This window comes from Ylistrum balloti, unplaced genomic scaffold (genome assembly GCF_031769215.1).
Source record: "Ylistrum balloti isolate Yb309-2 unplaced genomic scaffold, AGI_CSIRO_Ybal_v1 Utg370640, whole genome shotgun sequence".
In the NCBI taxonomy this organism is placed as follows: domain Eukaryota; kingdom Metazoa; phylum Mollusca; class Bivalvia; order Pectinida; family Pectinidae; genus Ylistrum; species Ylistrum balloti.
The window spans coordinates 195,632-222,059 of NW_026782390.1; the positions used below are offsets into that span (position 1 = coordinate 195,632).

Consider the following 26,428-nt stretch of genomic DNA (forward strand, 5'->3'; position numbering starts at 1 on the left):
ACCATATTCTTTTTGTACTTAATATTTCAGTGGTATGCCTTTCTAGTTATCTATTTACACATAAAGTCTGATATGTATTTTTAGATTACAATAATGGAAAACTCAGCCAACAGTGATGAACTATGACACCTCTTGTATAATTGTGAAGGTAAATAGTCCAATGGAACTCCTACGACTGGCAGAATTGACAGTAGCTACTGTATACTGTAGTTGTTAATATTCACATGGGATTTAATTTTGCTGTACCTGTGGTGATTAAAGATTTGCTGTACCTGTGGTGACTAAAGATGGTACAAAAACAGCAAATATCTTAAAAGGAATGAAAACCTATTATATATACAGGTAAACATTGGTTTTAAATGTGATGGTTCGTATAATCTAATCCTCATAAATCATCTCCAACCATTTGAACCACTACATCTGTGAAATATAAGCACCAAGAAATTAAAAAACTATAGATTATATCAAATAACCGGTCATACATCATGTAGATGGATTTCTTTTTAGGAATTATTATTTACGCTAGTATTTCTTAAAACATGTCATGATCATTTTATCTAATCACTAGCTTCATTTCAACATACTTTCCTGATTCAATTCAACCCTTTATGATCACAAAAACAATATACATATCATTTTTGAAATGTATTAACTTATGAGTTAAACCTATTTGATTAAGAAGATATTGTCATTTGAATAAAATAAGCTTTAACCTCTAATCTAATACTAGAACCTTAAGTGGCAAAAGATAAAATCTTTCCCAGCCTTGTTAAGCCATTAGGTTTTCTAAATCGTTTCTGGAATTAACATTTTGAATGTACTGGAATATTGACAGAATGAATCAAACCTAATCAAGACATATATTCGGAACCTCACAGGCATATTTGAAGACTTCAACATTGAAGACTCATCAACGGTCCCTTCATATCTGACTTCGCCTCACTATTTCCAATTACTTCTGTAAATAATAAATACAACAGTCTTGTTGTGTAAAGTTTTGAGAATTTTGATTTCTGTATTCTGCAATTATGTTCAAAGCAAAAGCAGAAAAACACATAGTAGACTCAACTCCCACATTTCTTCACTTTTTGTTGTAAAACATCACACCACAAATGACCATGGTGTAAACTGTCAGGAATTTAAGAAAGATTTTGGAAGAAATCTTCAAATTCTATCGGATATGGTGTATCAAATTTTGATAAGAGGTCTGATTACCTTTCAAAGAAAGTTAAGTGGACTTAATCTAAACAGTGTCATTGTCACAGACAACATCATCATTGATCAGAAGATCGTGATTACATAGGATGACTTATCAATGATACAAATGATTACCATGAATTGCTAAACATTGACACAGACAATTACAATGGATGGTTTGACATTGAGATAGACAATGGATGGTTTGACATTGAGATAGACAATGGATGGTTTGACATTGACACAGACAATTACAATGGATGGTTTGACATTGACACAGACAATTACAATGGATGGTGTGACATTGAGACAGACATAACAATGGATGGTGTGACATTGAGATAGAAAATTACAATGGATGGTGTGACATTGAAACAGACATTTACAATTGGCTGACTGATATTTGTGGAGTAGAAGAAAGTTCACTTGTTAAAAATAGATAAAACATTAAAACTTGTTGAGGATCTGATAATTTGTACACATGTGATTAACATTATGTACTGGGATACAAAACCTGTTGGGAATCAGAACAGATGACAAGTAATAATGTATTTTTGAGTCATTCCACATGAATCCACAAACAGTAACAGTATGAACACAGTCTTTGTCTTTCATTAACAAATAATCACAAACAAAGAGATCTTAGTACAGGCAGCCTGATAAATCCAATTCATCACAGAATATCACTTTTTACTACAAAGCCTACAACAAGGTGTAACAAAGGTTTGTACTGCCATACCAGATGACAGAACGTGCAGGCTAAAACAGATCATTAACATGGTCAACATGTCAGCTGGTCTTAAAAAAAATTCACCTTCTTCAACCAATTCAGGACCCTAAACAAAGGAAAGTCAATTGTCTCTTTCATCTTCTGTTCTAAGCAATTCTTAATTGATGAAAGCCAGAAATGCATCATTTGTAGGAAGACAGGAATTTCAATGTTTTTCATTTTGCTCTGTTAATTCAGGAAGTTGACTTGTCCTTTGCCAGTAGTACGGTGTGTTGTCCTCCAGAGGAAACCATTATCACTGACCTAAAACAGACAATCCAATTCATAAGCAAAAACATAGCATCCCCCACTGAGAATTGTGAAATACATTTACAGTGTCAAATATGATGGAGAAATGAACAGCATTGATACATACTGTGATATAGTAATAATTCATCTTTGGTTACCACAGTCCTCCCAACTTATTATTCTTCAAAACATTACAAATTGACTGATCAGTTAACTGACATGTTACTCTCACCTGTTTTCAAGTTGCTTTCCGCCCATTTTTGTTGGTACCCATGCATCTTCATCATTTCCAATTCCAAGCTGCTGACTTGTACCCATACCCCAACCATACACAGTCCCTGAAACAGCAAACATCAAATTCAATCTTGACTACGATATAAACTAACTGGTCCTTTGGACCAGGTGAGCTAAAAATGCAGTCTTAAGAGCAGTGACATCGTTTTTATATCCATAGTTACATTAACCTAGTTTTTGACCAAAGGAGGTCAAAATGAAATCTCATACAATTAGTGATGTTTGTGAACAACTGTGCAAAGTATTGTGACAACAGGATAAAAAATGCAGCCTGTAGAGCATTCTACCCTATTTCAATATATTGCAAGTTTTATCAGCAGAAAAAAATTGAATGGCTAATTCATACAAGTAATATTTGTTAACACATGACCAAAGTACTGTGGCAAAGGGTAAAAAATGCACTCTGCACATTAGTGACAACATTTAGAACATATGTAAATGTACAAACAGGAAGATTCCTTGCGACAAAAGTCAGCAAATGATGAGGGTATGTATAACAATATATAACAACACAACCATTTTGTGAAGGTAAAAATCAAATGTAAAAATAAAGTTGGTTTACAGTACATTGACTGATGTTTGCAGTTAATGTTTTTCTTTAATGAAATAATATGAAAACCCAGAAGCAATGAATATCAGAAATGAATTGAAAATGACTACTAATGTAGTCCTCATTTCTGGGTGTATATTAGAGGAAGCTGTAACAACTCACCAGATTTTGTAAGAGCTAAAGAAACAGATTGGCCAGCAGCTATATCTGTACAGTCCTCAGGTATTCCTGGCACCAGTGTCGGTTCTGACTTCTCAGTGGTAACATCTTCTCCTAGTCCTAGACGACCATACTCGGATCTACCTATTGTATACACTTTACCTGTGAAAGAATAAAATTGCTGAAGCATGACTTAAAGAATTTACCATTTGTTTACTGGATTAATCACCCTATGAACAGTCATGGTCACTTTGCAGCCACCTCCTTGTAGCAGCTGACTGCTATCTCACTTTATATCATAATGGAAGGATTGTCACAACAATTACATTAAAGCATCTTGCCCATCCATAAAAAGCACAGAAAGGTAATTTCCATAATCTTAGCTTCTTGATAAACACAAATAACTCTGAGTTGGGAAAGAACCACACCTTGTATCTTTACAATAGTTTGATACTCAGCTGACTTAACTATTGTGATCTCAAAGATTATCGAGCATAACAATGCTTGTGAAACCTTTCCCTACTTACAGAGACAAACATCAGTTTGGTATTGACTTATAAGTTTTATTTTCATATTTAATTAAATGTTTTATAATTTTAATCTATTAAGTAACTTTTTCATGGACACATCATTTTATTACAATAAACATTATTACATGGTTTTAGTCTTGTGGGATGGCTATATATATACCAGCAAAATATCATTTCCTCAAATTTGACCCATGTCCTATAATATAAATCAAGGTCATATCTTTTCCCAAACTTTGTCAGACTTCATCCTAGGAACATACCATTTAAATAAAACATTTGGTCCATTGGCCATTTTTTGGCCAGGTGAGCTTAAAATCATAAAACCAAACGCTCTTACCATTTGTGTCCATAGCAACTGTGTGATGTTGTCCACCATCCAGCTTAAGCCACTTCTTGACAGAAAACGAACCCACTCGTTCGGGTACAAAGCGATTCTTCATGTCACTAAACCCTGATGATTAAAAAGAAACACCTGTTACTGGACGGATTATTTATTTAACATCTAATTACAATGTTGTCAGTAAACCTCTGAATAATTTGAGGGGCCTTACTGTGGGAGGCATCCAAAGGACCTGGAGAAAATGTGATCAGACAGGTGATCACACATTTTTTCATGTCTGATCAGAGAAACAAACCCAATTTGTCCAAATGAAGTTGAGTGTACTATTAGAATTTACAACTGTACCACCAAACAACCTAAAGGAATCATTCAAGGATAAAAATCATAACCATGTTCATGTAATAAATGAGTTAACAATAACAGTGTTGTAGACTTACTGATGGTAAAATTGTTAACTACATCAACTCAATTTCAATTTTGACTAAAATGATTACCATAACAGAACTGTCCCTTAGATGATTGGAGACTTAAGTATTGTGGTTATAGATAATATGAATACAGTACCTAGTTGGAAGTAGTTATTTAGTCCCCAAGAGAACACTTCTCCAGTGTCAGCCTCCTGGGCATAGGTTGCAAACTGGCCAGCCCACACGTCACTAAAAAATGTCTTTCGTCGTCTACACTTCACTTTCGCTGGTGTCAAAATAAAACCTAAAAAAAATTTTTTTTCAGAATCTAACCATTGCTTTTCAAAGACTTAAATGAAAAGCCAATACAGGAAAACCTTCATTTAAATGGGTGAAATATTGTAAAATAAACCCAGAATGAAACCATGTATTTAAAAAATCATATCAAGGTATTTAGATATCTATAGAAGAGGAGGAATAAAATATTTGTTTGCCTCTGAATATATAGATATTAATAGGTATTATTTATTCAATTGCAATATAGAGAAAGAATCCCAATGGGCCTGCAGTGCTCATCTGGTTAAAATATATCAGAAAAATATCATGCCTCTAGGCCTTTTAGTTCATGAGAAGTCATTTAAAGGTTTTAACCAATGACCCCTGTGGCCTTGAATATATGTCAATGTCATTTCTTTACGAAAACTTTGATAGGCTTCATCCTCAGAACATATCAGCTAAATATCATAACATTTAGTCCATTGGGTATTGAGAAGAAGTTGTTTAAATAAAAACGTTTACATAGGACGAACGGCAGACGCTGCACTATGGCATAAGCTCACTTCACCCTTTGAGGTGAGCTAAAATTGCATCTTTACTGATTAGAACCCAAAAAGGCGTGTTAATTGTTGTTATGTCTGCTAATTATTTTGTAAATAAAACTTATTTGATGGCTTTAAACAGAAGTTACAATTATCCATGGCAATACCTAATTTAAAAAGATAGTAATTTTTTGACGAGAAAGTAATTTTCAATGAATTTGACAATGAAATGCGGTTGAGAGGGAAATAAATTCCCAAATGAACTGCCTTTTGTGTCCTGTTACATCCAGGAACTCTACATAGACAGTAATATTTTCTCTATCATTAAAAGCATCTTTTCCTAAATTGGTAAGGATGCAATATCATATTATGATGTGAAATTGTTACTACATCATGGTGTTTCATCTTGTGTTAAACTTTCAAAAATGTTTGTTCAGGATGTAAAATATACTTTATGACACCACATTTTACCCCATTACATATCACATTAAATTCTCTGATTGAGTCACAAAATGTAAGTGAATATCAATAAACTTAGTATGAACTGACCAAATGTACCTTTCAATAAAGTAAGTACAACATGGGACAATTTCAACTATTTTTCTGCAATTCAATGTAATATTGGATTACTTTTGTCCTTCCTTTATCATGCCTGATCATTCTCCAGGAATTTCATCGGGGGCAGTATGCAAAACCATGTGATGTATTTCAGTTACGTAAGGATAAAAAATACTTGTATTAGACACAAATAAAGGAAATATAAACAGGTGTTAGATAGAATCATTTACCTAAGCCCTTTCTGCCTCCTCTACTAGTAAAACATTCAGCAACTCTTCCTAACTGCCCTTGTTCAGCACAGCCTGAAACAATAAACACATTGACTATCACTTACTGTAAGCTCACAGCTGAGTTTTATCTACAAAATCCCCACATATCACAAAACTGATGTATTATTCAACAATGACAGTGGATAAGATGACACTATCTGATAGAGTATGAAAACACTGAATATCCTGAAAATTTGAAAATGCCCATAGGCCTACTCCCGTGCATACATATAAAGTATCATTGTTTAATGAAGATGCTGGTTGCAGAAGTTATCAGATGTGACCTTTAATCTATCAATCCTGAAATAAAAATGTAGAGCTTGATTCAAAGGGGTAAATTCAGTTATATGGAAAATTTGCCATGTATATATGTCAGAGATAAATTTGTGACCTACCCCAGGTGTAAATCTCCCCCTTGTCTGTCAGACACACAAGATGATCACCGCCCGATGTAACCTTGACAATGGTTTCATTGTGCAACACCTCCACAGGAACCTTCTGTATGCCACTAAGTGTCAGTCCTATGGAGCCATTAGAATCCTATCACAAAACATTTATACTATGATATAGACAAGACCATGCAAAATACTGAAAATTGTTAACTTAATGTAAAACTTGGACTGGTATTGTCACTTTTTTGTAGATGTGCACAATGGTGTTTGAAATATTTAGTCTGAGAATCATTTAAGAAAATGGTAAAATATTTTGAAAAATGTATTAATAGGTTGACTTAAGCACTGGAGGCATTATGAGGGTTTATCTAAATAAGTTAAAAATCAAGACAATGCAAAAAACTTCAATTACAATTTAAATGTTGTTCCTAGTATTTTAAATGACTGAAGAGCTGTTGAAAACTTACCCTGAAGTTGCCCCATATATAAAGCCGCCCATCATCTGTCAGGGCAGCAGTGTGACTATCCCCAGCACTGACTTGGACTACTTTAGCTCCCAGAGGAACTTTTCCTGGCAACATCTCTGACCCCTCCTCTGATGTATCTCTCCCAAGTGAACCTTCATCATTACAGCCGAATGTCACTATCTGAAAACAAAATATATACTGTAAAAATTGTCAGCCACTAAAACAGGTACCTGTGTAGGCATCAATAAATCACATAATGTACATACATCAGCAACTGTACCCTATTCAAGTGCTCACCTCGCCTTTGACAGTCACACAAACTGTGTGCATTCCACCACACACAACCTGAATGACTTTTTCCTCAACACTGGACAGGAGGGTAGGCCTGGCCCGCTCCAGAATATCTTCACCAAGTCCTAGCTGGCCTACATCTCCTTCCCCAAGAACAAGTACCACACCTTCGTCACTACTATGTGAACAGTGACCTACTGTAAATGAAATCAAACAAAGTTAAGATTTCCGAAATTTTCTACATAACTTGCTCCATTAAATTGCCTCAATTGTTCAATTCACTGAAAAACTAAAGAATGTTGTTTTCTTTTGGTCAATGATTAATATGTTCATTGGAGATATCAACAGATTTTTAAAATATTTTTTGCCTACTTGAAATAATGCTCCCCTTGCCAAATTAATCAAAATCAAAAGATGTTTTATACCAATTTTCTAAAAACCCCTTCTACATTTTCCCAATTCATGAAGGTGCATGATGCTGGAACTTTAAGGGAGAAACTACAATGGATATATGTCAGGACTTTTTCTTGTGGCTTTAGAGCTGAAAATGAACCCCCAATCAATTAGATTAATTTCATAATATATTGCAATTCCCACATAGTATAGCTCACTCCATGTATTCTCTTTCCAATTGATCAATTTCATTCCTAAAATGTAATAAGAAGAGCCTTCCCCACATGAAGATTTTCATAACCATGCAATAGGTTTAGGAATTTGGAAAAACTTTCACAAACAATTACTTTTGTGCCTCTTTGTTTCTCCATTTGAGCTTCCCTCAGAATCTCTAGATCGCTTTTTCCCTCTACCAGGCATGATCTGAAAAAAATGAACAAAACATTCTTCCAATGATGTGTTAACAATTTGATTGCTATTGTACAATAATTGTAATATTTGAAGCAATTTGTGAGGATACATCTGTGTACAGGAAGGTCTTAATCAGGTCAAAGAAATCTACGAATTTGAGAATATAATGCAAACTGGCTATCAAATAGCAATTGTGGGCATGATTTCTTTCACTAGAATATGCTGAAATCGTTTAAACAGAAACTTTTACCACATATTAACAAAAATCACATTAATTTATGACAAGGTAAATAATTTTTCATCAAGCTGTTTACTGAAAGTGCTATTAGAAACTTGATGCAATGGTAGCCACTGTAGTAACTGTGCTATCGTATTGGAGGCAATATAGACCAGAAGAAGTACTGGTGTTAGATTTTCCCAAGGCTTTTGATTGAGTTCCCCATCGACGTCTCCTAGTCATGTTTGGGCCTGGATCCAGGATTTCCACACTGGTAGGTCACAGAGAGTGGTGGTTGATGGTGAAAAATCTGACAGTGCTCCAGTATGTAGTGAGGTCCCCCCAGGGCACAGTCCTCGGACCTTTGCTCTTCCTCATTTTTATAGATGACTTACCCGAATGTGTGGATTCAAGTATGTGCCTATTCGCAGATGATGCTATTCTCTACAGAACTATTCAAGGCCCAGGTGATCAGCAAATGTTACAAAAAGATCTGACCAAATTGGCTGAATGGGACAGCCGCTGGGGTATGCTATTCCATCCAGAAAAGAGTGCAGTGTTAAATGTGTCGAGTAAGAGAATTATTCCCAGATATTCATAAAAGTTGAAGGGAACCACCTTGGAGAACAATACTATCGTCACCTACTTAGGTGTTGACCTTACTTCCACCCTTTCTTGGTCACACCATATAGAAAGAATACCTGCCAAGGCCAGCTGCACCAAAGGTTTTCTTCGGAGAACCTAAAGATCAATAGTGAGGAAACCAAGTCAGCAGCATATTGGACATTAGTCAGACCTATAACCGAGTACGCTTCATGTGTCTGCAATCCTAGTGTCTAAATACAACAGGATAAGCTTGAGAAAGTCCGGCGCAGAGCAGCTAGGTATGTAACAAACAGATACAGGAACACCAGTAGCATGTCGGATATGCTAGATAACCTACATTGGGAGACCCTTGTAACTAGACGACATAAGGCACAGTTGACAATGATTTTAAGATCATCAATGGGCTCATAGATATCAATCCTGACTTAAACATACAAGTACACAATAATGCACTAGGACCCAGCACAACAAACAGTACAGAACAATATACACTAGGACTGACACACTCAAATACAGCTTCTTTCCAAGAACAATTTCTGTGTGGAATACTCTTCCAGCCAGTGAAGCAGAGGCAGACAGCCTAGAGACCTTCAAAAAGGGCCTAGCTACACTGTCTATGTAATTTCAAGCTGTAAACGCACCACACACACAAGCAGATTTAACATACTTCTTCGTAACGCCAAGTTATTGTCAAGACAGCTTGGCGGAACGATTCGATGCAGATATCCAGAGATTTTGCTGTGTTACACTGTGCAGCGTAAAGTTAATAGAATTAGGGTCCCTGATAGGATGCAAATAAAAAAACACACAATTGATTTGTTTTTTTTTACAGCTATACATGTCTTGATCAGTTTCTAATGCAATTTTGTGGGGTTATTTAAAAAAAGTATTTCGTTATTAACCTGTATACCAATTGTACAATGTCTTAATTCAGAGGAGAAAAATGTGATACAGGGATGCGTTAGACTTTCAGTGCATCCCTGTTAATTAGAAGCCATATGTAGTACATTCTCCTGAGTATTCTTCATCCGAGTAGTTTCAAAACAATATTGTTAAACGTTTTACCTGATATATTAGTTATGTTTGACGGAGTCGCAGCGAAAGAAACTATGAAAGTAACAATTATTTCGCCTGGTGTCAATAAATGTCCCGGCATCACGATCGTGAGTCAGTGTAACCGTAACAGAGATCTCTGTGTAAAGCGGTTGATCAGTTACAAATTTAAATCCATCAAAAATTATCCAGTCACCTTAAAATCATATAATGAATACATATATAAGTTTGCATGTCCTACCTTTTCACACTGTCGTATATCTTACAAACGCCTCGTGTTTTTCTTTTTGAAATAATGACTCCCGCCAAGCATGCGCAGTATGATTTTACCTAATGATCAATAGAACCGTCAAAGTCACCATCCGGGATTACAACCTTTTGAATAAGATCACGGATCTTATTGTTAAAAAGTTTCAAGTTTTCAAATGTTATTAAAAGTAATGGATAATGTAAATACATATACAAAATATATTTAAATGAAGAATCCATGTAGAGCATGGTAAAATTTGCCGGAAGTAAACAACTAAACAATGAAAAGAAACTCCGAACGGGGACAGGCGAAACAAAATTTAAAGAAAAGATCTTCGTAACCTTCATTGTTTATATTTTGTGTGTGTTATTGAAAACGTTATCTACTACAAAGTTACTTTATTTACACACATTAACATTATGGGTGACCGCTACAACATTCATAGTCAACTGGAACATTTGCAGTCAAAATACATTGGTACCGGCCACGCTGACACAAATAAATGGGAATGGTTGACTAACCAGCACAGAGATAGTTATGCATCATACCTTGGACATACTGATATGCTCAACTACTTCGCTTTGGCCGAAAACGAAGCAAAAGCAAGGGTTAAATTCAACCTAATGGAGAGGATGTTACAGCCATGTGGACCCCCTCCAGAGAGACCGGAGGACTAGGGTAGTGATATTTTATAATGCCCTAAAATTGAACGTTTTCAGACGAATCCTGTTTAGAGCAATGGAAGGACACCGCTGGAACTTTGTCTGTTGTTAAAAAAGATCTGTGGATTCAAGAACAATTTCGTTTTAAGACACTCTTCTTCCCACGTGAAGTTTCCCTCTGTAAAGTCATTGGAAAACTTTGATGTGTGCAGTACCAAGTACTGAATCAGATAAAAAAGGGACAAACTTATTTCGTTAAGAGACATTTAGGTTGTACATGTTTTATTATATATTAACCTTAAAGCTCAAAAATTAAAAAGCATGTACCCAGGTAAAATAAATAAATATCTGAGATTTCCATGATTAATTCCATTGTTTAGGCTTTAATGCATCATTAAATGAACATCTCAAACATTCATTTTCTGAAGTTCTGTGTTATCCATTAGACGGTATTTACATTTAAATTGATATGTTATTACAGTATTGTTTACGTGTAATTTCTAGAATTTCTTCAAAACCATGTTGAAATCCAAGGTTGACATACTTCTTTGACATCCAGATAAGGATTAAAATGTGACGTGCATTATGATATTTCGCACCAAAACATTGTAAGGTTTCAAGAAGATCTCGTTAATAATTCATCAAAAATAGTTGTAACAAACTTTCAATGTCAAAACTCTAAATGACAGCTCTTTGACTATATCAAACAGATACATGGACATTGAAAAAATACAAATATATACATATCAATGACTGGTGTACATAATGTAGATAATAAATCAATATCAGTTGTGGTTCTAATAATCATATATTACATCTTGGTAGCACCAAGGACACTACAGATCTTTTCCTACAATGAAACCAACATGGACAGCTTTCCACCAATCAGTATTAAAAACATGATTTTAATTTCCCTATTTATTTTCCATTTCTAGATATAAACCTTATTGCATCCACAACCTATGGTGTTTACATGATGCAATTGATTCAATATTCTAGGACCTGTTCCAATTATCATGATTTGAATGCAAGAAGTCGGCAACTAATGGACAAAGTTGTAACACAGGGTTTCAAAAGATGCAAGTTTATGAAAATTATGGGGAAGTTTTACATTCGTCATGGTGATCTTATTGAGAAATATTCTGTTTTGTAGTGTGCTATAAAGTTGGACATGTTTGATGCTTATTAGTTTGCCTGTTGGATCCCTTGTTTGAGAACATGATGTTACTTACTTGAATTGATCACATTTACATGGTGTGTGTTCCCTATGAAGCAAAAGGTACTTACTCTTACGGAACACCTGGTTGTATTCTCCTTGTCTGAAGCCCTAGAATGCTGACAATTTTCTAAAATTAAGAACGATTAATAACAATGACCGCATGTAAAGTTTGATGAAAACCTTGGAAAGGATTTAGTCGCTAACGGTCAAAATTATTTTCTTAATACACTGTAAAGGAAAATATCAAGCAGTCCACAAATGATCCAAATCATCATCGACACACAGGAGTTATGATCACCTTCGCTCTCTGCACCCCTGAAACATTTCCGACGCAAGCAAAGCTATTTGATTGGTCTAGAGCTGGTTTCGGGAGAAGAACTCTGACCAATCACAGACTGATACGTTCAACACCCAACTTTAAGCAACACTCAGTTATGTGACCATCAGAAAACTTTCTTGATGTACCTTAAAAGATCTAAATACCTTTATATTCTTTTTGTCTAAACCACAAGGTGTCGCTCATGGAACCAAGAAATGTTCCACTGGCTCTTGGCATATCAAATATGGATCCTAATGTTTGAGCATTTAGAGAGTCAAACCAAACCACGATTGTCAATCAGCCAAATTGTTCCTTCAAAATTATCAAATTATTGACAATTTCAGCAGTTTACCTTTACCTACATGTACATGTAGAATGCAAGAAATGGAAGTCTGTGCCAGATTATCTGAGAAATGACAGCAATGAAATCATAGGTGGTTGCTTATCAGCAACATTTTGTCTTACTGTATTGTATGAAATTTAACATACAAAAGAAATAGTAGTAAAAATACATTCCCACCAATTATCAAATATACTTCCAGCAATTACAAGAATTATTTGTTGACAAATGGACAATTGTGCTGGTGATAGGATTATTCTACTTTAATGGAAACTTGATAATTTTAGTTTGTTCACAATTCAGTTTTTACAATACCTAGCTGTTGTCTCCACTATATTTGACCTGGATATTTGATTTCATTTTCACAAAATTTATTGCGTGTATAAGACTACGAAGGGATGAAACAATAGGACTATCCTATAATATAGTCTTCCCATGGATTCGGCGTTATCAATGTATCCATCTTGAAGAAATATGACAATATAAACCTAGATCATGTAGTAATCTTATGGATGTGTGTCGAGGTCATTCATTATAACGGCGACCTTGACAGTCCTTCATCTCAAAATACCATGACCATAAATATGCTGTTTAAAAATATGTTTGACTCAGTGACCTTTGTAACGACCTTGAAAGTTGACCATATCATTTTGTGTGCTACTGGTCAAAAGGCAGTACATGATTAAACACATTTGACTTTTATCCTGAAAATGGGACAAGGTCACTCTCCTTTTGGTAAACAGGATAGCCCTTCACCCCACTGATACTGTGGTATGACCCCATGGGCTTTTGGGTATTAAGTTTTTATTATGTACGATATAGTCTGCGACAGACAAATATAAAAATAAAATCCCAGAAAAAAAACCTATAAGTCCCGAGGGATAGATAGTGAGAACTCTTCGGACTATTTAAATGTTAGTTTTGTAGAAAGCACAAGTTAATTGATGATTCTTCTAAGATTGGTGTGAGTGATCTTTGGTATTATCTAAAAATACTCCTAGTTTTAGTTCCTATAAAGATCAAAATCGCAATGTATACAAAGTCAAATTTCATTACAGGTACAATTAACTAGTTAAGAAGGAAGTGACTTGTGTCACCTCAATTGCAATTATCCATTACTTATGGTCAGGTGCTGCCAGGTGTACCATTACAGATAATCCATTATGTAATAAGATAACAAGTCCTGGATATGGACAAAAGTAACTTGTTTAGTATAACTTACAAGTAGTTAGTACAAAGCAACAAGATATAATTACATTAACTGGTGTGTAATCTGAAAGGAAAGAAAGCTACAGGGAGCTTGACACTTGTAAGTCCTATGATTTGATATGAGAATACATTCTAATTTTAGTATTGAAAAGAAAGTTTGTTTAAGTTATATGAATCACAGGATGTAAACAATGAAGTATAGTATCAAGTAAAAAGTGAATTGATCTAAAAAAAAAAAAAAAAAAACCCAATTTCACAAAATTGTTCAAAGTAAATTACAACATTTTTATTTGACAAAAATAATTTGAAATACACTACACAGTTGTAATATATTTTTTAACTCTTCATCCCTGTTTGCTTGTTTCAGACAAAATGTATTGAATGATATTGACAGTGATTTATTTAAGAAATTAACAAAGTTGTCCCTTATCTCCTTTAAAGTTATTTTAAGTTTCACATTTCAACAAGCCTGATTTCAACAAACATGTTTACAGGCAAATATCACAAATCTAGGCCTCTTTGTAATTAAATGTTCCCGTCTTCAAATGGATTTTTATCTCTGACATTGTTAGTAGCTCAAAGTCATTCAAAAGGTTAATTGTAGTCCCTCATTCATTTTGTTTATCCATTTCTACAAACAATATTCCAGTAGTAATTGGAATTCTTTATCGCTGAGAAGTAACACATATGACTTTGCAAATAGTTATAGGTAAACTTAACTCTGAAAATAATGTCATCTCTTCATAGGACCCTCCCCCCACCCCCACCCCCACCCCCACCTCGAGACTTGCTTCATGGTCAGACTGGTCACATGGGCATGATCTACCATAAGTCGGATAATGAGCCTTGGCAGTGATACCATGGGACCTGTTGAACCCGCAAACTGTGAACTTTAGTAAAGAATGCAGGGCCACAACCTACATTATACTATAGTGTTAAACCTCTACATTATTCATCAAAGAATTTGATATGACAAATGCAACTATTTTCTTTGAAAACAAATTTATTTGTAAGTATAGAAAATGAACAATTGGATGAAACATTCATGAATGACAATTTTGTGTCTTACCAAGACTCCTCTCAACTATAAATGCAATACAATAGTGTTGACAATTAGTTTTGACATTAAAGTATTTTACATCACATAAACATTCACACAGTGTACCTAAACTTTGATTAACAGTGTACAATTTACCTATGCTGAGCAATAGAAAAACATATATTGACAACTTACCTATGTTATGTTAGTCAACTGGTAAACAACATAGCCATAATTTACCTACAGTTTGTCAGTCAACAGGTAAACAACATACCAATAACTTACCTACAGTGTCAGTCAACAGGTAAACAACATACCAATAACTTACCTACAGTATGTAGATCAACAGGTAAACATTGTACATGTACCTACAATTCACCTACAGTATGTAAACTTATGTATATGATTTACCTATAGTTTGTCAGTCAACATGCAATTTCACATTCTATATCAATCATTAGGTGTACCATACACCATATCTATCATTAGGAATACCATTTACCTACAATATGACAACAGGTATATATTGTACCTAAACTATGTCAGTAAAATTAATTTGACTTGCCTACAAAATGTCAGTCAGCACTTACTGTACATTAGTTTATTAGTCACATGTTCGATGTCAACGGGTAAATTTATACGGACACGCTACAAAGCATTGCCTGTCAACATATATACAATTTACCTGTACAAGGTTAGTCAGCATGTAAACAGTTCACCAATACATTAACAGTTGACAAGTGTATCCTACATCAAGTCACAGGGACTAAATAATGCAGGTCGACAAGTACACTATAAACTAGTACTGCAAAGTCCAGAAGGATGTTGCAGGCCTCACTTTTACAAGCTGATATACAATGTACAGAAGATGGCTGGAAATTCTTGACCTAAAAATCATCTAAATTGTGGTTGTTCAATGAAATAAGATCATATTAACAGACTTTCACACATTCACAGTAGTCTTAGCACATTTTAAAATGTAAATATGCCCTGTCTACATTTTGAATTTACAAAACATCGATTATAAAAAGTACATGTTTAATGTCATACACAATCCCTTATCTGATGTTTTATCAACCAATATCTATGTAAAATCATATCTTTTTGTGGAGCCTATTTTTCTTGGTTTTTCTAAAGATTGCCATTTTGCGGATACTTGCTATATGGATAAATACAATAGTTCATGGATTTAAAAATTTGTGGATTAGAGTAACCCATACAACATGGGAAATAAATCCCAAATTAATGATGTTACAGAATCTGGATATTTTGTGTTTCAAACTACAATGCACTGTACATGAATGGAAATGGAATGGTTTGTCTGTGCAAGCTCGATATCACTCTATGTAAAGACATAACACAGTAAGTTGTTCAAAGTACATTTTCGACATGTAGCCATATATACTGCACATTTATTTATGAATGATATACCTTAATAGCACTTTTTGACACAGCATGTTTTCGCAGTGGACTGCCCCTAATATGTACAGTAATATGACATGTTTGTCACAGAGCTTTAAACTTAGTTCTCATATCTAGAACTTTCACATAGTACCTTTAGCATTTCAGAAGTTAATGTACCACACATTCTATGTTTCAAACGACCCAGACACAAGACTTTACATATTCTACATGTACATGGATGAGGCACAGTATCATGACATTGTTGAAAGGTTTAAGGTAATACCCTGATATTACAAAATGAATCCAAGGTAACTGGATATAGACATTGAAAAGATCTTTTAAATTAAATGATTTTTTTTTCCTTTTTATCAATCATTCATACTTTCTGGGGTTTACCAAATAATGGAAGCAAAACAGATTCTCACCAGACTTGTGACAGATCATATTTGTCTTTCCATGTTTTACATTGAGGGCATCTCTTTTTTCAGAATTCTGTTCAAAACCTGAAAAGTTGAAAAATTAGAGTGATCTATGCCACAGACTAAATTTGGGCTGAAATTAATTTAGGTAAATTATTAGACTTACTGACAAAGTATCACATCCGTTACAAACTGATTCAGTGAAGTGACACATCTGTGGATATGTACCTAAACTCTCTCAATAAAGTCACTGTATCGGTGCACTCAATAATTATAAAGATGCTACATATATTCTTCATGTTACATTACTATACATTAGGTATAATTACAACATATTACATACCACCTGGTTTCTTAATTGTGTCTGTGATGTCAGACAGTATAGCAAAATTGTAACATGTTTCTAATCTCTGAATATCAAATTATAGAACAATGCCCATATGGGGCAAAACTCATACATTATACACACTTCACAAGAAACAACTTATTATTTCAATCATTCCTTCATTCATTCATTAAATGCACAGATTTAACATTTCCTTGTAATAAAAATGATTATCAAATGGATGAAGCACAAACAACAAATACATGTAGAGACCAAATGTTTGGTCAATGTAGCACATCTCATCAAAGGACACACACATAGCACTTTTTCATTAACACTGCTTTACACACACCTACTTAAAGTTATTAAGGTTTTGCAAATGTGAACAAATAAACCAATTTTTGGGATTCATTTGGTAGGATGTCCATACAGAGAGATGTTCGAAGAAATAAGAAACAAGGATGAGGAAGGGTTGATTATTTTCTGCTCATAATTCAGAAATAGATCACACGTACTTCATCCTCTCCTTGTTTGGTCGTTGCATCAATCATTAGATCTATGCTAGTCAGTTATTACAAAAATCTGGTATCTAGGCAGATGCTCCGTCATGACAGACATTATTTGGAGGTAATTCTTTCTACAAGTTATTTAAAACAGTTGTGACAATAGCAATTGTATACACTATTCTCTGTTTATTAAGAATTCTATGCTGTCAACTGTCGAAGATAACAGCATTACTTTTTTACGTTGCTGAGGTAATTCATGAAAAAAACACACTGAGTATGAGTAGACAATACTGGAAAGCTTTCGATTATTTTCAGGAAAGCATTAATTGAAATTTGAACCCACAGATGGTCTTTATCTTTTCTTCATTATAAACATTTTCTGAATGCAAGTCCAGTGTTATTTGTTAGATCTCGGATCAGTGTAACCTAATGTGTTGAGTTTCATTCATTTGACAGACCCTTGACTTAATGGCAATTTTATTTGCACCAAATAACTTTTTTTTATATCATTTACTTCAGGTCATTTATAAATATTAAATGACACAATGATACTGAAAAAATACTGAAATATTTAACAATATAATATTATTGGAAATTGCTAAGAGATATTGGTACCTAATCTGCATAGAAACCTCCAAAATTTTGCTATAATGCATTGATCAAAACATGAGCATAAAAATAGGACTGACAAAATCTTTTTCCATATTTACAATTTGCAATACATCACCTTATCAAACATTTGTATATGTTTAAGGATTTCTGAACAGTATCTATTTAAATGTGCACTAAAGTGAATCTAAAAAAAAACAGAATAAATCTAAATTGAAGATACCATAAAGAACATTTCCAATCTTTATGTTATATCTTGGGTAAAAAGACATGGACTAGACTTATTGGATAAAGATGATGTGGATTGAAATAACTACAATATCAGTAAAGCTAATCAAAAGCAAAAAATTACAACAATGACAATATAGAAGGATCAGATGGAAAAAAACTGAAACAAGTATTTGTACTTCATGGTTAATAAAATGTATGTTCTCTACTGACAAAGAGTGAGAAGATTTGGACTATTTTCATATTTACTGGCAAATGCTTAAAGAGCTTGATGAGTAAGTCCATTCAGTGAATGACAGTCCTCCTAACCAAGGTGAAGATAAACCTAAAGTAAGAAGTTTCAGTGACTACTAGCGCAGGGTGGAGAGCACAGACAATTTTTCTCTTCGATATAAGTCAGTGAAAACAGTGATAACAAAATCTATAATTGTCAAAACAGAAGAATCACTGACCAATCTCCAAATAGATGATGTACAACTAAGGACTGCGGGGAACCTATTTAATCTATGAAATTTTAATGATCTATTCAACTCCTCTGTGATAACAAACTTAAAATTCCAGATGGCCAACATCAGCCATTATGATTTCCAGATCAGACCCAAAATGATCATTTTTCAACAACGGCCTGAGGGAAAGCTACATATAAACTTTTAGGATGATCTATGCAGCACTTCTGAATTAACTAGTGATAACAACAACTGTTTATAGACAGACAATATACAAAAGGTGATTTGAACAGCCCACCGTGGTAGGCTTAAAAATCTTTGATGTAAAAACAACAAGCCAAACAAAAGAAAATACCAAATGAAGTATTAATGTTATAAGGTCACTGTTTTAGTCTATGCTCTATGATATGCTGTTTGTGGAAAAAAGTGGTAATTCAGTTACATAAAGATAAACCAGGAAACAATAGCTCTAATCAGTGACGGAATTCACATAAAGTCAGTGCTTCATGTCTTCATCACGCATTCACAGACTCCTTCAGGCATACATACTATGATACGCTTGCACATTGAACAATAGTCTACAGAGTCAATCTTGGCTTTCATCACTATCAAAACTTTCGTCACTATCGCCATCATTTGAGTTGTAATCTTCATAGTCCTCATAGTTCATCACTGGACGTTTTGGTTTAATTATACCTCGTTGTTTTCTAATAAATCTCGTTTCATTTTCTAACAAGCTTTTGTCAATGTCCTCATCATCTGCACGAAACTCCAACACCAGAGGAAATATATGTTCTATCGCAGATTGCACATTGGCTACACATGGTGCTGTTTAAACAGAAAAAAATATATTAAAACCAGAAAACATTTTAGAATACACAAAGGTCAAGATTACAAACAACATTACATCATTATTTAGGTCAAGGTTACTGAGATCAAGGTCACAAAAAACTGTCTTCCAACATGTTTTTGTCTTGATGGAATAATATGTAAGGTGTGTGTCCCCAGCTTAGTCCTGTGTTTAGTTCATTTTTGATCAATGGTAGGAAATCACATGACCAAAAATGATGTTCACTGTAACACACGTAATGTTGACCATTGATACAAATAAAGAATCATGCACCAAACGTAAGGAATCAGTCTAACAAAATCCTTTTTATAACATTATATGTTATCCAGACATTTCTGTAAGTTGTAATGTTTAAATAACATCAAAATTCAACAAACCTGTAACCGTGATACTGCCTGTTGAGAATATTTTCAAGGTGGCTTTAGGTTCCTTGATCTTGTATGTGACACCTGGATGCAACTCTGGTTCATAGCTTAACAAAAAAGAAAAATATTGTTACACTACCATCACTATAACTCTGATACAAGACACAACTGAAATAATAGAAACTGTAGCATGTCAATCTGTCACATTACACTGCTAAACACTTCCTGCCGAACATTATGCAGGCAGAATTCAGTATCATTTTACAGCATTTCTACACAATCTTCTCAGATGGTGTTGATTACAATTAAAATACACATATTATAAAAAGTATAAGCATATATAAAAGAAAAATAATCTTGGGAAACTGGATCTAATATTGAGTACAGTACTTTAAGAGCATGAATACTGAAAGAGTGAATTGTTGGGGACACCAGCATCTGAAATACTATACAGTACCTTGCATGTTCAGTATGCTTCCTTGAAAAACTTGTTATTTTGATTTTAAAGGGAAGAATACAGGTTCCAAGAACATTGACAACTCTGAAGTTGGAGAATTTCACTTTGAACCCCATCCTTTGTAATTGTCGCGCAAACCTCCTAGCAGCAATCTTTGATGCCTCTTCACTGAAACAAATATGATTCCCTTATCATATTGTATGTATTTCTCCTTCAATCGCATAATTTGAGACAGATTAACATCTGAATAACAGTATTAATAACACATTTTTGATATATATATACATATATTTTGAGGGAGAGCACAGAATTACTGACACAATAACCTTTGATTACTTCTCTAAAATACTTGAAAAAGAAAGTAACAAATTGTAAAATTTTATGAAACCTTATCATTTTGCCATGAACAATGTCCAAAGAAATATGTTAAAATTGATGACGTTATCAATTTGCAACCTGATTCCACAAACAAAACGCTGACATTACCCTATTGTAAGGAACAGTATTGTACTTGCCAGCTATCCTTTTGTTTTATGTGAAAGGTTTTTGGAGTAAGACTTGGTACATATAAATATAAATTAGTGTATATTTGATGGAAATAAATTGTATATATTGTATGTGATTGTCTCCCATGCTGTCAATGCAAATTATTTCTGCAGTCTTATACAATTTGAGTTATGAAATAGGACATTTAGGAATCAAGATTGACTACAAGCACTGAGATAGCATCACAACTTAATATTATGTATATACAATATGTCCATTCCATATCTAAAAAATAATTGAAAAAAATGCTTTTACTGTGATGTAGCCTTCATATATCAAAATGAAAAATCTTTTCCATTTTATCCTGACCTGACTAGTTACAATAGACATATGCTTGGAATGAATCATGACATTCAATCCCATAAATGTACTTTGCAATCCAGGAGGGATGTATTCCAATATGTAGGACAAGATTAACTGTTTCAGGAATAAGAGTAAACTTTTCTGAACTCCATATTTAATTGCCATTACTTAATATACTGATATAAAAACGCTGTACTTTTACTAGTCAATAGATAATATGTACTGTTTTTGGATCTTATTGATCATGACAAACAGGGATCAATGTATGTTTTGGGGGAAAATACCATATTCTGAAAAGGGTGATATTTTCTATATTCATCAGGGGAAATTTCTTGTTCTCCTTTTTGCTTTATAAATAAACATGAAATTCGCGTGCACTCAAATATTTCTCTATAAAATGGCAAATTATGGCCACATGTCAATATTTCAAATAATTATCTCATAAAATTTCACATGAATTAGTCAATTTCCTGTTATATTTTACACAAAATCTTCATTTGAGGATTGAAAAAAAAAGTTTTTTTTTCCAAATTATTGGAACGTTTTGTTATACAAAATGCAACAGGAGAAATTAAGTGATATTTGGTAAACTGATGAAGTAACTAGGCTATCTCTACACAATAATTTTAGTATAGTTACAACTACATCCCTACTGTACATGGTACAGTAGCTACTTAGGTTTACAACAGAACTATTAAGTGTAAGTATAGTGTAAATAAGAGCCTTTGGACTTCCTCTTCTTCAATAGGCATTAGATAAGTAAAGTATATACTCGGGTCTCCATCCTTTGCAAGTGCCTTCCCTAGTGTATTAGTGAAGAAAATCTTCGTACAGTAAAAATATACCTTAAGCTTGTGGCAAACTTAGGACTCCCTACCATTATTAACGTGCATACAATGACACTGTAAAGTATACATTAATACAATGGAAATAAACATACCCTGCTACTTCCTACATGTGTCAGTATAGTGGAACTACATACCTGGTGGCTCCTGTGCAGGTTATTTTCCCAGAAGACCAAATAGTGGCTGTGGTGTATGGCCGCCGTAGTTTCATATTGCACATCTATAATGATAATATTTGATACCATAAATACAAATAGCATTATAGATGGAATGTAGATATAAAATCACATTTTGGATAAAATTTTCAATTGATGCTGCACAAATTACGCTTTTCTTTTACATAAAAAATAAAAAAACATAGGATATCTCAATGAGGTTCCCACACATTCTTACTACCCTGGTAATTATTTCGTCCGAAATCTTGAGGGAAAAATCTTGCATCCTACAGCATGATTAGTATCAACATCAGCTATTGTAATTTGACTAAAGCGTTTTAACATAAGATTTTTTTGGTTGTAGAGGTAGAATTCATCTAGGAGCAAGAGGTCCAAGGGGCCTGCATGACTCACCTGGCTAACTATTTAGCCATTTAATAAAGAATATCAAATATGACAAACAATTTCTGGTATAATTTCCCTATTGGATCCCATCCTTGTGGTCGAATAGAGGTAATTAACTGTTCATCAAAATGGTTTCAGACCAAACTTGGACAATACCCTTGTATGGAAGAAGGACTTCAAAGAACTTAATTTCCCTGATGGGGCCTACCTTTCCTGTCGTAGTTTTTACAATCCACTTCAGATCAAATTTGGGCAATGTCCATTCATTATTATTGGAGGTGGAAGATTTTAAAGAACTTGCAAATTTTCCCCTTCTGGGCCCCATCCCTAAGGCCCTTGGGAACTGAGAACCAATCCTTAAGTAAGATTTCAAGAAATTTTCTCTGTTTCCCCAATTTGGCCTGCCCATTCTGCCCTTGGGGGCCGCAACCCACCATTTCTCAAAATTGATAACCCTTCACCCAACAATGCTTCAGAGCAAAATCCAATCACTCCTATGGGAGGAGTAGGGTTTTAAAGCATTTGCTCTATTACCCCTATTGTGCCCTGCCTCTCAGGCCACAGGGGGCCAAGACCTACCATTTGTACAAACTGATTCCCCCTTAACCCAACAATGCTTCAGACTAAATTTGGATGTGAAAATTCCCTCATTTGGGACTCACCCTGCAGGTGCACCTGTGTGCCAAGACCCAACATTTATTCAAAATTTGTTTTCTTGCATGAAGTGCTATATCCATTTATGCATTAAAACTGAAACAATAAAGAGATAAAAAAAAAACTCAAAAAAGAATACTAAAAACGTTTCTGAGCTATATTTTTCAACAAAATTGCTATCAACACAAAGGAGGATACTTCTATTTCAAATATACAAAATTTTTCTTGGAGGGTATTTCATGATTTTCAAAAACTATCTTTTTTTTTGCAACATATCAAATTGCGTGCAACAAAGCTCCAGGGCAAAATGTCTGCTTCTGAAGGGTCTAAATTATGATACAATTTCACACAATTTCACAAATATTACAGATATTTGACATGCTCAAAGGCAAAATATCTGCTTCTAAAGGGTCTCAATTAAGATACCATTTCAAAACCATAACAGATTTTTATGTGCTTGATATAATATTCTAGGTACCTTTTAAGGTAAAATTTGCATTTTACCACTGATATAAAGCATTTTACACTCACATTTCTATCAGCAAAATTGTCAAAAAAACTGCATGTGCCATAAAGTGACAAAAACAACATAATGCCAATGGATAAATCACAATAATGGGTCCTCACACAACTAGTACAGACCAGATCACTGTAAGTATTCCAGAATTATTAGGTAAATGGGATAGAATTCACATAGAAGCAGAACACATACACCATATTCTCGCTTGTATTCAACATGTTTCCCATCCATAGCAATTCTGCGTAAGTCCAGATGACATCGTGTGCTGTAACTCGCCACTACGTTGTTAATGATAATATCAATTGTTGGTCCGTCTTCTTGTCCATTTTCTTGGACGCTGTTTTCGTTGTTGTCATGGTGTTCTATATGGTCATTCAGTGCTGCTGCGAGCGCCATACCATTCGTTCCATTGACACTTCCGTCTTCTCCTACCACAAGTAAGGCAGCTGCTTGTTGACTTTCCGCCATGACATGGGACGCAATTCTTGAATTATGACATCAACAATGGATATAATAGGCAAGAACTGTCAAAATGTTTGCCCTCACATGGTATCAATATTTCAATTTCATAAATAGTTCTGATAATTAGTACAATTTTACAGTTGAAATTACTGCCACGTGACAAAAAACAATACAGTAACACACTTATTTACAAAATGGCAAATAAGTCCAATTCACATGCCCCTCATCCTTATGGTTTCCAGCCTCTGTAGATGGATTACGTTCCCAAGTTACGACAGAAAGGCTGAATCAGCAAGACAACTTTTACATCTCCTGTACTTATCAAATAAAAGGCATAGTTTAAATTAAATGAAAAAAGCAAGGTTCATACAAGTACTGATCGTGCCGTCAAAACATCTTCAAATTGCCTTTTTTAACAGAATTATCAACTAATTAAACAACAACGACGAGATGAAATTGTAGCTGGCGGCCATGCTTTCTCTTCTGTTGATCTAAACCAATCAAAATCGACGAAGGAAGTTCAAGGGAAATAACTCCGAATTATCAATATGAAAAATAAAGGTATCGATGCATAATTCTTTATGAGTGAAGATCTACTCAAAATAGATAGTTGTGACATTAGAGTTTATAGTATTTTCATCTTAAAAAAAGCAAAAATATTCACTGCAATCTTTACGAAAGGTTTCAAGAAGCATATTTGTAAGTACAAAGATTATATGATATTACCACTGACATGGTCTAGGTCTAACGTTGGTATATTTATATCCGTGATGGGCCCTTAAATTATTTGATGATTTCAACAATTCATTATGGTGATATTAACAAGGTCAAATGCCAAAAATGATTCTATTCTGTCGGAATCGGTGATAACTATCTCAATAGGAACATGCGGTATCACCACAATGAACTCAGTGGTGATATCATGTAATCGCATTAGGAACATGCGGTATCACCACAAAGAACTCAGTGGTGATATCATGTAATCGCATTAGTGAAGTAAAATGGCGCCCTATATATACTACATTACACTTTCATTTTATCATTCAACTACCAGTTATCAATGTGAAAGTTATTAAAGGAGCTGTAATTGACTGAAAGGAAACCATATCCCCATATCTTGTATATGGCAATACCATCAACACTGAACAAAAAACAATAATTATTATTAATAAATAAATAAATAAATAAATAAATAAATAAATAATGATAATAAATAAATAAAGATGACACATATAGGTTTTTATCCACCCTCATCCCCTATTTTACAGAATGTAAGTAGCCATGAAGCGATGATACTAGTCTTCATGGGTACACATAGTATTCTTCTTGTACAGAATGCACGGATAAAGCGAATGCTTTTCAAAACTAAATATAATTGCGACGTTTACTGTTAAGGATTAAATACCATTGCCATATTTATTGAAAAATGCACAAGGAAGGAAATATTAGGCCTTTCTGCATTTTGAATTAATATGTATTTATGTCATGAGATAAAATGCAGCTAATGATGAGTTCGATGTATATTTTTTTCTCTTAAATAGAAAACATCTCTGTGTGCTTTTACCGTGTCTTTGTAGATATTATTTATTTGACTCATTATCCAAATGCCTTCTGGTTATCACTTGTTTTTTCAATGCATAGGAAGAGGAATTTAGCATGAGTATGTATGGAAACACAGGTTAAATCTTTCTACAACCAAGGTCTTCTAAGAGTTGTTTCCCTTAGATCATTTGCCAGCATCCTTGTATTTGCGGAACCGAAACTTACTACTGCCCCATTTAGTTTTGGAATGAAGGCGTTAAAACTAACTAACTAACTAACTAACTAACTAACTAACTGACTGACTGACTGACTGACTGACTGACTGACTGACTAACTAACTAACTAACTAACTAACTAACTAACTAACTAACTAACTAAC

The 26,428-nt window shown here is 34.1% G+C and overlaps 2 protein-coding genes across 2 annotated transcripts; both read right to left on the reverse strand.

Moving 5' to 3' along the window:
• Window positions 1–1,076: 1,076 nt before the first annotated feature.
• Window positions 1,077–10,244, reverse strand: LOC132557199 (regulator of chromosome condensation-like). The gene is made up of 11 exons (XM_060221695.1): window positions 10,212–10,244; window positions 8,031–8,106; window positions 7,297–7,487; window positions 7,000–7,179; window positions 6,536–6,680; window positions 6,102–6,173; window positions 4,653–4,799; window positions 4,086–4,199; window positions 3,222–3,380; window positions 2,448–2,553; window positions 1,077–2,230 (listed from the first exon to the last, which is right to left on the reverse strand). Exons 2-11 carry the CDS (start codon window positions 8,101–8,103, stop codon window positions 2,161–2,163), a joined length of 1,257 nt encoding a protein of 418 aa, XP_060077678.1. The 5' UTR covers window positions 8,104–8,106; window positions 10,212–10,244; the 3' UTR covers window positions 1,077–2,160.
• Window positions 10,245–14,954: 4,710 nt separating this feature from the next.
• LOC132557195 (TATA box-binding protein-like 1) lies at window positions 14,955–24,938 on the reverse strand. Its single transcript, XM_060221692.1, has 5 exons — window positions 24,238–24,938; window positions 22,449–22,531; window positions 20,618–20,785; window positions 20,173–20,267; window positions 14,955–19,773 (listed from the first exon to the last, which is right to left on the reverse strand). Exons 1-5 carry the CDS (start codon window positions 24,511–24,513, stop codon window positions 19,532–19,534), a joined length of 864 nt encoding a protein of 287 aa, XP_060077675.1. The 5' UTR covers window positions 24,514–24,938; the 3' UTR covers window positions 14,955–19,531.
• Window positions 24,939–26,428: the final 1,490 nt, after the last annotated feature.

Coding starts and splice junctions, on each gene's coding strand:
- LOC132557195 (XM_060221692.1), bottom strand. CDS start 24,513: ATGGCGGAAAGTCAACAAGCAGCTGCCTTACTTGTGGTAGGAGAAGAC. Junction 22,532..24,237: donor AATACAAGCGAGAATATGGT/GTATGTGTTCTG, acceptor TTATCATTATAG/ATGTGCAATATGAAACTACG. Junction 20,268..20,617: donor AAGCATACTGAACATGCAAG/GTACTGTATAGT, acceptor TTTTTTGTTAAG/CTATGAACCAGAGTTGCATC.
- LOC132557199 (XM_060221695.1), bottom strand. CDS start 8,103: ATGCCTGGTAGAGGGAAAAAGCGATCTAGAGATTCTGAGGGAAGCTCA. Junction 4,200..4,652: donor AAATAACTACTTCCAACTAG/GTACTGTATTCA, acceptor TTTAATCATCAG/GGTTTAGTGACATGAAGAAT. Junction 2,554..3,221: donor TTTAGCTCTTACAAAATCTG/GTGAGTTGTTAC, acceptor TTGCTGTTTCAG/GGACTGTGTATGGTTGGGGT.